The 14788-nt window shown below is 41.1% G+C and overlaps 1 protein-coding gene across 1 annotated transcript in view; it reads right to left on the bottom strand.

Moving 5' to 3' along the window:
- YLPM1 (YLP motif containing 1) overlaps positions 1-14495 on the bottom strand; it is an 85861-nt gene extending 71366 nt beyond the window's left edge. The window contains exon 1 of the mRNA XM_004371043.3: positions 13502-14495. Within this exon, the coding sequence (XP_004371100.1) occupies positions 13502-14371 (870 nt within the window). The 5' untranslated portion in view covers positions 14372-14495. The remainder of the gene's footprint in view (positions 1-13501) is intronic.
- Between the last annotated feature and the right edge of the window lie 293 nt (positions 14496-14788).

Raw genomic sequence — 14788 nt, 5'->3', positions numbered from 1 at the left:
CATTGTCCAGCTTTCACATGCATATGGGGCAAATGAAAATACAAAACACCATGGCTTGGGTCAGGCGCATCTTAGCCCTCAAAGTAACAACTTTTTTTTTTACCACATTAAATAAGTCTTTTGTAGCAGATTTGCCCGATGCAATATGTTGTTTGATTTCCTGACTGCTGCTTCCGTGGGCATTGATTGTGGATCCAAACAAAATGAAATCCTTGACAACTTCAATTTTTTTCTCCCTTTATCATGATGTTTCTTATTGGTCCAGCTGTGAGGATTTTTGTTCTCTTTAAGTTAAGGTGTAATTCATCCTGAAGGCTGTAGTCTTTGATCTTCACCAATAAGTGCTTCAAGTCCTCTTCCCTTTCAGCAAGCAAGGTTGTGTCATCTGCACATTGCGTGTTGATAATGAGTCTTCCTCCAATCCTGATGTTCCGTTCTTCCTTCATATAGTCCAGCTTCTTGGATTATTTTCTCAGCATACAGATTAGTATGGTGAAAGGATACAACCCTGACGCACACATTTCCTGATTTTAAACCATGCAGTATCCCCTTGCTCTGTCTGAACAACTGTCTCTTGGCCTATGTACAGCTTTCGCATGAGCACCATTAAGTGTTCTGGAATTCCCATTCTTTGGGAATTCCATAATTTGTTATGATCCACACAATCGAATGCTTTTGCAGCCAATAAAACATAGGTAAACATCTTCCTGGTAGTCTCTGCTTTCGGCCAAGATCCATCTGATATCAGCAAAGATATCTCTCGTTCCACGTCCTCTTCTGAACCTGGCTTTAATTTCTGGCAGTTGCCTGTCAATATATTGCTAAAATTGCTTTTAAATGATCTTTAGCATAATTTTACTTGTGTGTGATATTAATGATACTGTTAGACAATTTCCACATTCCATTACAACATCTTTCTTTGGAATGGGCACAAATATGGATCTCTTCTAGTCGGCTGGCCAGATAGCTGTCTTCCAAATCTCTTGGCATAGATAAATGAACGCTTCCAGCATCGCATCCATTTGTTGAAACATCTCAATTGGTATTCCATCAATTACTGCAGCCTTGTCTTTCCCCAGTGCCTTCACTGCAGCTTGGACTTCTTCCTTCAGTACCATCAGTTCTTGGTCATATGCCACCTCCTCAAATGGTTGAACGTCGACAATTCTTTTTGGTACTGTGACTCTATGTATCCCTTCCATCTTGTTTTGATGCCTTCTGCATTGTTCAATTTTTTTCCCATAGGATCTTTCAATATTGCAACTCGAGGCTTGAATTGTTTCTTCAGTTCTTTCAACTTGAGAAATGCCGAGTGTGTTCTTCCTTTTTGGTTTTCTAACTCCAGCTCTTTGCATATTTCATTATAACACTCTACTCTGTCTTCTCGAGCCACCCTTTGAGATCTTCTGTCCAGTTCTTTTACTTCATTATTTCTTCCGTTCACTTTAGCTACTCTACATTCAAGAGCATGTTTCAGAGTCTCTTCTGACATTCATTTTAGTCTTTTTAATGACTTCTTGCTTTCTCCATGTATGAAGTCTTTGATGTCATTCCACAACTCATCGGGTTTTCAGTCATCAGTATTCAATGCGTCAAATCTATCCTTGAGATGGTCTCTAAGTTCAGGTGGCATATACACAAGGTTGTACTTTGGCTCCTGTGGACTTGTTTTAATTTTCTTCAGCTTCCACTTGAACTTGCATATGAACAATCGATTATCTGTTGTGCAGTTGGCCTTGCTCTGACTGACAATACTGAGCTTTTCCATCGTCTCTTTCCACAGATGTAGTTGATTTGAATCCTGGGTATTCCATCTAGCGAGGTCCACGTGTACAGTCATCATTTATGTTGTTGAAAAATGGTATTTCCAATGAAGAAGTCGCTAGTCTTGCAAAATTCTATCATGCAATCTTGGCATCGTTTCTATCACCAAGGCCATAGTTTCCAACTACTGATCCTTCTTTGTTTCCAACTTATGCATTCCAACCACCAGTAATTTTCAATGCATCTAGATTGCATGTTTGATCAATTTCAGACTGCAGAAGTTGGTAAAAATCTTCAATTTTTTCATCTTTGGCATTAGTGGTTGGTGTGTAAATTTGAATGACAGTCATACTAACTGGTCTTCCTTGCAGGTGTATGGATATTATCCTATCACTGACAGCCTTGTGTTTCAGGATAGATCTTGAAATGTTCTTTTTGACAATGGATATGACACCATTCCTCTTTGTCATTTCCAGCACAACAGACCATATGATTGTCTTATTCAAAATGGCCAATACCAGTCCATTTCAGCTCACTAATGACTAGGATATCAATCTTCAAGCATCTCATTTCATTTTTGACAACTTCCAATTTTCTTTGATTCATTCTTCATGCATTCCATGTTCCGATTATTAATGGATGTTTGCAGCTACTTCTTCTCATTTTGCGTCATGTCACATCAGCAAACGAAGGTCCCGAAAGCCTTACTCCATCCACATCATTAAGGCCAAATCCACCTTGAGGAGGCAGCTCTTTCCCAGTAATTCTGAGTGTCTTCCAACCTGAGGGGCTCATCTTCCAGCACTATATCAGACAATGTACTGCTGCTATTTATAAGGTTTTTACTGGCCAGTTTTTTCAGAAATAGACTGCCAGGTCCTTCTTCCCAGTCTGTCTTAGTCTGGAAGCTCCACTGAAACCTGTCCACCACTGGTGGTATAGATTCCAGCATCATAGCAATACGCAAGCCACCACAGTACAACAAACTGACAGACAATTTAGGAATTACAGCCACCAAATAGTTCCCATCTTTAAAAAAAAAATGCTCTTTTATTTCACCTCATCCTCCAACTCCTGTCCTCACTCTCTCTCACTCTCCTTCAGTCAAACTTCTTGAAAGAGTTGTCTATACTCACCATCCCCATTTCCTCACCTTCCATCACTCGTCAAATCAATGTAACATGGCTTCAGTCACTATGAAACTGCTCCTGCCAAGGTCAACGATAATCTACATGTCAGTAAATGCAAAAGATGACCTGAAGTCTTTATCTTCCTTGACATTTCAGCAGTATGTGACACAGCTGACCACTCCCTCCTCCTAGAAACAGTCTTCCCTTCACTTCTGTGACACTGCACTGTACTGATTTTCCATCTACCTGTTTGGTCACTGGTCCTCTTAGACACTGGTATCCCAAGGGGCTCAGCCCAATGTCCTTTAACCTCTGTTCTTACTCTACACACACTCTTTGGAATACTTCATCTATTTCCCTGCCTTCAAATACCATTTTTATGCTGATGACTTACAAATCTATCATGTCTCCTAGATCTCCAGACCTATATATCTAACTGCCACCTGGACACCTTCATTTGGCATCTTAAGTCTAAAAGACCTGAAAGGCAGTCACATCATCATTTTCCTCTCAACCCCAAACTTGTTCTTCCTTCTCCTCTAAGTTTTTCTATTTTGGTAAACAGAACTACCATCTACCCAGCGGCCCATTCCAGAAAACCAGAAATCGTCTTGAAGTTCCTTCTCCACTTCTACTCAATCTCCAACTGTATTGTAGCACCTAAATATTTATCCAGTCCTTCCTCTTCTCTCCATCTTCTTTATCACCATCCAAGTCTAAGCCACTCTTGCCTGAATTATTTCAGTAACTATTCTCTCTAAATTTCTTGCTCCTTTTGATTCCACTCTCCACACTGCAGGCAGAGTGAACTTTCAAAAATTCCTATCTGTCACATTCACCTGTACAAAATCCTTTCAAGGCCTCCCACTGCCCTAAGAATAAAGTCCTAAATAGGCCCTCCATGATCTGGTCTGTGCCTACCACTCTCACCCTGAGCTTTCAGTTAGCCTTAAAAAAAAAAAAAAAAAAAAAAAAACCACTGCCGTCAACTCAATTCCAACCCTATAGAACAGAGTAGAACTGCTCCATAGGGTTTCCAAGGAGCAGCTGGTGGATCTGAACTGCTGACCTTTCCGTTAGTAGCCTGAGCTCTTACCTACTGCACCACCAGAGCTCCTTAGTTAGCCTTACTTAACTTAATTCTTTGAACTCTATCTGATTAATTCCTACCAATGCTTCAGGTTTCACTTAAATATCACTTACAAAGGGAAGTCTCCTCAATTAGGTTAGAGTTCCCAGCTGTGTTCAACCATTAAACAAATATTTGTTCTTCACTTATTATCTGCTAGACCCTGCGCCAGGCACTGTGAATACAATGGGTTTGTTCTTACCCAATAATGTAGTAATATGATATAATCTCATAGCAACTGTACTTCTCTTAATTACTTATTAAATGTCATTCTTTCCCAATGGAACAACGAAGTCAATGAGGGCAGGTACCATGTCTATGTTGTTCACCATTTAATCTTCAGTACTAAGCACAGTACTTGGCACATAATTATTACTCAATAAATACTTGAACATTAAATAAATGACACCTCTAAAAACTCTAATCAAAGCCAACAGCTTTACCTAAACAAGTTGTTTTGAGAAAAGGATAAATAAAATCATAATTAATGAAAAAAGGTTACTATGTACTTTATCTAGTAAATCCTTTAAATGTACAGAAAAGCTAGTTCTTCAAAAAAGACACATTCCATTAAATCACCAATGCTTTACTCTGAACACTAAAAATTAAATGGAAAAAAAAAATTTATCCTGTTTTTCCTATATAGTAACTGTATTTCTACCAAATAGCCCTAGTTCATGAGGGCAAGTTTTTCTGTAAAGAATTACATATAGTAATTGTGGAAGAAATGACAGAAAAATCACCATATTACAGCCTCTAACTAAATAATTTATTCAGGCAAATACCATCAATGATGAACCACTAGATGAAGTATTAGATGAAAGATAGATGTGGAGCTCCACAGTGAAGGGACTAGATTGTCACCATCAGAATCTATTGATCAACGCTGGCACTGCTAACAGTGGGACAAAGAGGCATTGTGTGCTTCCTGATGGATGCATATAAAGTACACAGCACCACCTATGAAGTACACTTGCCAAAAGACAGTCGAATTTAAATTTAAGCAGCCTTCAGAGTTAACTTCTGGTTTACAAAAAACTAGAGACAGGAAGAAGTCAAAGGACACCATGAGAACGCAAGCTAACAGACAAACCAGAAGGTAGGACATTTTATAGGACAACTGATGCAGATTTTTCATTACGTTCAATGGCATGGGGGAGAAAAAAAGAGTAGAAAGGACTGATCTAGATCCGGAGTTTTCAACCAACGGTAATTTTGCCCCCCAGGGGATATTCTGCAATGTCTAGAAACATTTTTGGTTGTCACAACTGGGGGCTGCTACTGTCAGATAGTGAGTAGAGGCCAGAGACGCTGCTAAACAACCTACAAATTGCATAGGAAGCCCCCCACAACAGGAATAATCTTGCACAAAATATCCTAACATGCTGAGGTTGAGAAATCCCGATCTAGATCAAGAGTCTTTTGTGTATCCTGGTTGGATTCTGATTTCAACACACTAACTGTAACAAACAATATTGAGTCAACTGATGAATTTTAACATGGACTCAGTATTGGATGATATCAAGGAATTACTGTTATTTTTGTTAGTATCATGAGACAACAGGGGAAATCTGAATACAGATCAGGTGTTACATGAAACCAAGAAACTATTGTTAATTTTGTTAGGTGTTCTAAATTATCTAAGAAAGGGTTCTTTTGTTTTTTTTTGGAATGCCTAATTAAGAATAAAGAGTATCGCAGGCAGCCTAACAAATACATGACAAGATATTTGCTATCATTAGCCATTGTTGATGTTAGGTGCCGTGGAGTCAGTTCCGACTCATAGTGACCCCACAGGACAGAGTACAACTGCCCCATAGGGTTTCCAAGGCGCGGCTGGTGGATTTGAACTGCCAACCTTTTGGTTAGCAGCCAAACTCTTAACCACTAGGCCACCAGGCTCTCATTAGCCATTAGAGAGATACAAATCAAAACTATAAGATATCGTCTCACCCCTGCAAAAATGGCAGTAATCAAAAAACAGAAAACAACAAATGCCGGTGAGGTTGTGGCGGGACTGAACTTTTAAACATTGCTGGTGGGATTGTAAAATGGTACAACTACTATGGAAAACAGTATGGTGCTTCCTCAAAAAGCTAGAAGTAGAAATACCTTATGATCCAGCAATCCTACTCCTAGATATACATAAGAGCAGTGACACGAACAGACATACACACACCCAGGTTCACTGCAGCATTACTCATAACAGCAAAAAGGGAAATAACCTAAGTGCCCATCAGTGGATGAATGGCTAAACAAACTGTGGGTACATACATGCAATGGAATACTGTGTAACTATACAGAATAATGAGGAGTCCATGAAACATAACATAGACGAATCTGGAGGACATTAATGCTGAGTGAAACAAGTCAATCACAAAAGGACAAATATTGTATGGCACTATTTTTATAAAAAAATCAAGAATAGCTTTATACACAGAAAGCAACATTCTTCGATGGTTACCAAGAATGGGAGGGAGAGAGAGGGGGAGTCACTTTCTAGATAGCAGACACTTGTTACTTTCAGTAATGGGAAAGGAAATTAGAAATACGGGTGACGTCAGCAGTGGCATCACTAGGGTTGGTGTCACCCAGTGTGATAACTCATGATGTCATCAGCCCATGCTAATTACAACATTTTAGCTAACTCCAGAAAATTTGACAAAATCAGTGACTATAAAAACACCAGCAGCAACTAAAACAACAGCACATGCTTGTAGTGCGTGCAGACGAAACCAAGTCATTTGAAGTGTCATTGTAATTGGGTAATAAAGATAGCTCTGCCAGGAGCACATCAGAAAGTTCTAAAAGCAAATTAGCATAGTTTTAGCCTTGTAGGTATACTGATACACGTAAGCTGGGCTTACAAAAAAATTCTGTTGTTGTTATAATTGTTGTTAGGTGCCATCCAATCAGCTCCAACTCATAGCGACCCTATGTACAACAGAACGAAACTCTGCCCTCTCCTGCACCAGCCTCGCAATCATGCTGTTTAAGCCCATTGTTGCAGCCAGGCTTTTAAGCCCATTGTTGCAGCCACTGTATCAATCCATCTCATCGAGGATCTTCCTCTTTTGTGCATGATGTCCTACAGGCACTGGTCCCTCCTTATAACGTCCAAAATATACAAGTTTCATCATCCTCGCTTCTAAGGAGCGTTCTGGCTGTACCTCTTCCAAGAGAGATTTGTTCATTCTTCTGGCAGTCCATCACATACTCAATATTCTTTGCCAACACCATAATTCAAAAGCATCAATTCTTCTTCCGTCTTCCTTATTCAATGTGTGGCTTTCACACGCGTGTGAGGCGACCGAAAATACCACAGCTTGTGTCAGGCACACCTTAGTCCTCAAAGTGACATCTTTGCTTTTCACACTTTAAAGAGACTTTTTTGCAGCAGATTTGCCCAATACAATATATCATTTGATTTCTTGACTGCCGCTTCCGCGGGTGTTGATTGTGGATCTAAGTAAAACGAAATCCTTGACAACTTCAATTTTTTTCTCCGTTTATCATGATGTTGCTTGTTGGTCCAGTTGTGAGGATTTTTGTTTTCATTAAGTTGAGGTGAAATCCATACTGAAGGCCGTAGTCTTTGATCTTCATCACTAAGTGCTTCAAGTCCTCTTCACTTTCAACAAGCAAGGTTGTATCCTCTGCATATCGCAGGTCGTTAATGAGTCTTCCTCTAATTCTGATGCCACATCCCTCTTCATATAGTCCAGCTTCTCGAATTATTTGCTCAACATACAGATTGAATAAGTATGGTGAAAGGATACAACCCTGACACATATCTTTCCTGATTTTCTTGTTTTTTTCTTATTGTACTTTAGATGTTTACAGAGCAAATTAGTTTCTCATTAAACAATTAATACACATATTGTTTTGTGACACTGGTTGCCAACCCCATGACATGTTAATGCTCTCCCCTTCTCGACCTTACAGTCCCGGTTACCAGCTTTCCTGTTCCCTCCTGCTTTCTTGTCCTTGCCCCTGGGCCAGTGTGCCCATTTAGTCTCGCTTTGTTTTATGGGCTGGTCTAATCTTTGACTAAAGGGTGAACCTCAGGGGGGACTTCTGTACTGAGTTCAAAGGGCATCCAGAGGCCTTTTCTGATTTTAAATCATGCAGTAATTCCTTGTTCCCTTGTTCTGTTCAAATGGCTGCCTCTTGGTCTATGTACAGGTTGCGGACGAGCACAATTAAGTGTTCTGGAATTCCCATTCTTCAAAATGTTTTCCATAACTTGTTATCCACACAGTCGAATGCCTTCGCATAGTCAATAAAACACAGGTAAACATCTTTCTGGTATTCTCTGCTTTCTGCCAAGATCCATCTGACATCAGCAACAATATCCCTCGTTCCACATCCTCTTCTGAATCCAGCTTGAATTTTTGGCAGTTGCCTGTCGACGTACTGCTGCAACTGCTTTTAAATGATCTTTAGCATAATTTTATTTGCGTGTGATATTAATGATATTGTTCGACAATTTCCACATTCAATTAGATCATTTTTCTTTGGAATGGGCACAAATATGGATTTCTTCCAGTCAGTTAGCCAGGTAGCTGTCTTCCAAATTTCTTGGCACAGACAAGTGAACGCTTCCAGCACTGCATCCATTTGCTGAAACACCTCAATTGGTATTCTGTTCATTCCTGGAGCCTTGTTGTTCACCAATATCTTCAGTGCAGCCTGGACTTCTTCCTTCCATACCATCAGTTCTTGATCACATGCTACCTCCTGAAATGGCTGAATGTCGACCAATTCTTTTTGGTACAGTGACTCTGTATATTCCTTTCACCTTCTTTTGATGCTTCCCACATTGTTCAATATTTTGCCCATTGAATCCTTCAATATTGCAACTCGAGGCTTGAATATTTTCTTCAGTTCTTTTAGCTTGAGAAATGCCGAGCGTGTTCTTCCCTTTTGGTTTTCTAACTCCAGGGATATTTTTATAAAAAATAATAAATTTCTGCTGAAACACTACACAAAAATTTTATAGACAGTCATTTTGGTGTCACCCCTAATGACAATGTCAGCCAGCGTGGTGCGCACCACCCCTGCATCCCCCTAGTGACGCCACTGGAAGTCAGCACAACTTGACCAAGGTAGACAAAGACACTACGTACATGAGAAAATGGGACAATTTTGGTAAATGCTATAACATATATTATTTTTCAACAATAGTAAAAACAAACAAAAAAAAATACGTGTGTTTGATTACGTAGGTAGTTATGGATACATATATGTGTACAGGAAGGCTTATGTGAATATAGTCATTCTTCGGTACCCACGGGGGTCAGTTCCAGGACCCCTGTGGATACCAAAATCTGTGGGTGCTGAAGTACCTTATATAAAATGGCGTAGTATTCGCATATAACCTAAGCACATCCTCCTGTATACTTTAAATCATCTCTAGATTATTTATAATACCAAATACAATGTAAATTCTATGTAAATAGCTGTTATACAGTACTGTATTGTTTAGGGAATAATGACAAGACACGAGGCGAACAATGCTCAGATAATGAGTGCTGGAGAGAGACTGAGGATCTGTGAAACGGGTACGCTTACACATAATATCATTCGCATGGATACAGCGTATTGCTCAGTGTGCAGCAAATTCGAATTTTGCTTTTTGGAACTTTCTTTTTTTCTTTTCAATGATTATTTCCGCTGTTGGTTGAATCTGCAGATGCAGAACCCATGGATACAGACAGCTGACTGTAAATGCACATGCACGTATAGGTCTATCTATAGGCATATTTATACACACGTTTGTGTGTGCTGCGTACATACCCACATAAATAACAAACCACGTAGACGGCACAGTTACAGAGGCTTCCAAGACATTTCCAAACAACTCGTGGGACTAGTTTACTGGGTCAAAAGGCTTGGGACCATAGTGTCAGAGTACAACTTAGTCAACTGGCATAACACAAAGATAATGTTCTACATCCCAGTTTGATGAGTATCATCTGAGGTTTTAAAAGCTTTCAAGTAGCTATCTAAGATAACAACTATTGGTCTCTACTTGTGTGGAGCAAAAGAGAATGAAGGAAATCAAAGGCTCAAAGAAGAAATTTTGTCCACGGAGCTAATAGCCCATATAAACCACAACCTCTTCTAACCTGAGACCAGAAGAACTAGATGGTGCCCAGCTACCACTACTGACTGTTCTGACCTGGGATACAACAGAAGGTCCCAAATAGAATGGGAGAAAAATGTAGAGCAAACTTCAAATTCCTTAAAAATGTCAGACCTACTGGACTGACTAAGACTAGAGGAACCCCCGAGACTACTGCCCTAAGATACACTTTGAACTTGGAACTGAAGCTACTTCTGCAGTCACCTTTCAGCCAAATAATAGACTGGCTTATAAGATAAACAATATCACTCATAAGTAATGTGCTCCCTTAAACAATGAACTATATGAGACCAAACGGTCTACAGTGATCCAAAAGCAAAGATGAGAAGGCAAGGAAGGGAAGGGAAGCTAGATCAATGGAAACAGAACAAACAGAACACAAATAATGAGAAAGCCGACACACTGTAAAAATTATAATCAGTGACACAGAACAACTTATATAAAAATTGTTAAACTCAAACCCATAGCCATAGAGTTGATTCTGACTCACAGCGATCCTATAGGATAAAAATTGTTAAAGAAGAACTTAATTTGCTGTGTAAACTTTCACTTAAATCACAATAAAAGATTTTTTAAAAAAAGGAGTCCCTGGGTAGCGCAAACAGATAACCACTCGACTACTAGCCAAATCTACCCAGATGCACCTCAGAAGACAGGCCTGGTGATATGCTTCTGAGAGGTCACAGCCTTGAAAACCCTATGGAGCAGTTCTACTCTGCACACATGGGGTCACCATGAATCAGAACCAACTTGATGGCAACTAACAACAATTAAGAACACAGGGATAAAAAGATATGGGATTTACGATTTGTTCAGCAGCAACAACTAAAAAAGACCTACATAAAGCAAATATTGCAAATCTTGATGATGGGCATATGCGGCGATCATACCATTTTCTCTATGTTGTGTATGTTTAAAATCTTTAACCATAAAAAAATTTAAATGACACATTCCAAAAATAAAATATGAATCAAAGAATAATAAATGAGTAGAGGATTAATTGTCAGAGATTGACACTGGCATGAAGAAAACATTTATTAAATAAACAAAAGTACACCCATTCTTCACTTATTGACGTGGTTAGGTTCCAAAGACCAGGTCATTATGCAAAAATTAGTGTTATGTGAAAATGGAGGATGACCACATCAGATTACAAAACGGAGGATGACTACATCATTATACAACTGCCAAATTACATCATTACATAACTACCAAACCACTGAGAATTACAGCCCAGCCACACCGACACATAACCTTAACCATCACAGCCAGCGTTATTCTCGCCTCACACCTCAGCATTCATTATTACCAGACGTAAGTTGTTAATGTGCAAAATAGTCAGTAGATTTTTTCCTACTGTCATAAATGCAAAATGTCAGGTAACAAGATAGTGAGGAGTGGGGTGTATTCTAAATCTAGAACATGACAACTCTTGTATCTTATTCAACAAATCTTTGTGGAAAGCCAACAATTTGCATGCAAGGCACTGTCCTAGGTGCTACAAGATATAAAGATGAGGAGACAGTTCCTGTCTGCAAGGGACTTACAATCAGAAGAACAGAATGAAACCAGATGGGTAAGCTCAGGCATGGTTTCATGGAGACCCTGACATCTGAGATGTGCCTTAAAAGACATACAACTATAAGGGAGGAAGGAGGGTTGAGGAAGTTGGGATGAATTCTAGACAAAGGTACAAAAGCCTCAAAACATTTATAAGACCCTTCTTAATCTGACCAACGCATGCCTCTCAAGCCTCATCATCCATCACTTTCTTTCTGGTTCTCACCAAAGACTTGGAGGCATTGAATATTCAAGGCACTGAAAAAAGTTCACTATAGAGAAGGGTACAAAGGCAGCAAAGCAAAAGCAGCATTCAAAGTCAGTATTTATATTATAGACCAGGCTGACCAAAAAAAAAAAGAAAAAGAAAGAAAGAAAGAAAGAAAAAGCCAAAAAATACAATTTATTTGTCTCTCTGAAAGGTCAGAAAGATAGTATAGTACAGATGGGCATATAAATGTCATATTTTGGTTTGGACTAACTCTGACGGTATTTGACAACGAAAACACTGGAAATTTCAGAGTGAGGTGGGAAAGGGGACAGAAATTCTATTTAATTGACAAGAGGAATCGAGGAAGTAACCTGAGCAGGGTGGTTCTAATTTGCTGAAAACCAATAGAATCACTTATTCCACTGTTTTTACTCCAGTACCTCAAGCGTGTTCTCATGATGATGTGCCAAACATCACTCCTTAAAACAACTTGCTTCTGTTCATTTCTAACATCAGACCACTGTAAAATTAGAATACAACTTCCCTATCTTTGGGAAATCTTATGCATATAATCTGAGTTTGTATAATAAAAGTCTTCTATTGAGGTAGATTAGTAATTGCAAAAAAGTATCCGTTTTAAGAAATTGTAACAAATCATTATTCTGCTTTAGTTCTGCCTTTCTTCTCAATGGAAAAATTCATTTATTACCACTATCCTGTCAATTTTGATCATTCTGCGGAAAGCATCGCTTCAAACAGAAGATTAGAGGAATGGTTCTCTTGCAAATGAAGAGACATCACAAACTTTTTTTTACCTTGGCCAAATTCCAAGGCGGTCACTTTGGAGTGAATGGTAACAACAATGAAAAGCAGCAAATTGGTCATGTCTTACACCTATCTTAAACAGATGTGAGAAAAGGATGTATGGGTCAGTTCCACCAAGAGACACACAAAAAGGGTCAAATCTCTAAAGACATACCTATTTATTGTCAGAGCAAGTGCATGTTGGGAATGAACTACAAAACTGCAACATGCACCTATAAGCATAATTAGGATGCTCCTGATAAAACAGACTTCCATCTTTCATTTGCTGAGGTCTCCAAATTCAGGAAGCTGACAGCTATCAGTGGCCCTCATTTTTTTTTTTTTTTTTTTGAAGAAGCTAACTGGTCACACACTTTGAGTGTTAGCCCTTTGAGAGGCTTCTTCATGTTGCCTTTCAAATGGAAATTTTAGTTTAAAATGCAATTTTACAACATGGCCCTTTGCAACAGCAATAAAATCTAGGTTGGTTGAATGAAACCAAGAAACAGATTGATAAGTAACTCTTGAGCTATCCCACTACTCTGTGGTACCCTTCATTTACACAGTTCTTCCAGTAATCCACATTTAACTAATTAAAAAGCCGGGATGTCAGCTCTCTCTCTTACAGAATCTCTTAGTGTAAATTAGCTAGTCAATGGGTGTTGAATTAGGCCAAGCACTGGTTAAAGCCCTGAGGCCTACTCACTTAGGGCCCTCTTTGTGAAAAGATTCGGCGCAAGCAGATGCTTTCTTACCTGTGGAGTCATCGTAGAAGGATCTGGCTCAGGGGCGGCTTGCTGCTGTTCAGTACTCTTGTTCTTGGTTCCACTCTCCAAAGGCTCTTGCTGAACTGTTGTCTTATTCCCAGAAGGGCCGGACGGTGGTGGTGGAGCTAGCAGTTGAGATTTAGGATGGCCCTGGGAGGGGCGGGAAGGAGATGCTTGAGAAGGGGGCAAGTAGGACTGGGAATGGCTCAAATAGGATTGCGAGGAGGAGGAGGAGGAAGAGTAAGATGAGGTGGGTGCCAGGTATGACTGGGACGGTGGGGACTGCGAAGGCGACGGCTGAGCCGGAGGCGGGTAAGGCTGGGACGAGGACGGGGGATAGTACGAGGGTGGCGGTTGAGGTGGAGGCATGTAAGATTGAGACGGGGGCATGTAGGATCCTGGTGGCACAGGGGGAGATGCAGGGGGGGAATCCAGCTCCATGGGAACCAAACCAGGAGGCCCGTCTCGGTGGTGGTGAAGCATCTGATGTTTGTACTGCTGCTGCTTCTGATAGCTGAGAGCCGGCCCAGGCGGCGGAGGCATCGGCGGCGGCGGCGGCTGCCAGTCCCCATAGCCGCCCCCGGGCATCACCGGCGGAGGTGGCAGGGGGGGCGGGGGGAGGTGGTGGGGCTGGAGCACGCACTGCATTTGCTTCTGGTGCATCTGCTGCAGCTGCTGGAGCTGCGCCAGGTGCTGCTCGCGGAAGCTCATGAAGCCAGAAGAGGAGGGGGCCGAGGGAGTCGTCGAGCTCGAGTACCCGGACCCCGGCGAGGCCTCAGGAAGCGCCACCGGCGGCGGCGGGACCGGTGGCGGTGGATAGTGGCTGCTCCCGCCATACCGGCCCCAATTAGGGTACATATCGGAGAAGAAGGTGCAGGGCTCGTCCTGGCGCCGTTACTCGTCGCAACCGACCTTCAGAAGCTGCGGCGGCAGCGGCGACAGCCGGAACTCGCGGCGCCTACAGGCCCCGGAGCGTGTAAACGGAGCACGCCAGTGCGCCGGCGCTACCGAGCTGGGCCCGCGACCGGGAAGGCGGGGATACAGCTGGGGCGAGCACGCCTGCGCAGTATCCACCGAGAGGAGAACAAAGGCGAGGTAGAGCGGGCCTTCGCTTGGCTACTCTCGGTTGCCATCTTCCTTAAGGTTCAGGTAATGCAGGCGCGAGTAGAATGTTCTCATTGAACCGAGGAACCATAGAGTCTCACAGCCGAAAGGGGTGGTAGAGATCCTATCGCCCCATGGGTTCATTTTTGAATGAAAAAAAAAAAAAAAAAC

This window comes from Trichechus manatus, unplaced genomic scaffold (assembly GCF_000243295.1).
Source record: "Trichechus manatus latirostris isolate Lorelei unplaced genomic scaffold, TriManLat1.0 scaffold00010, whole genome shotgun sequence".
NCBI classification, from domain to species: Eukaryota; Metazoa; Chordata; class Mammalia; order Sirenia; family Trichechidae; genus Trichechus; species Trichechus manatus.
The sequence above is the reverse complement of the archived record's forward strand: the minus strand, read 5'-3'. Positions and strand labels throughout refer to the sequence as shown.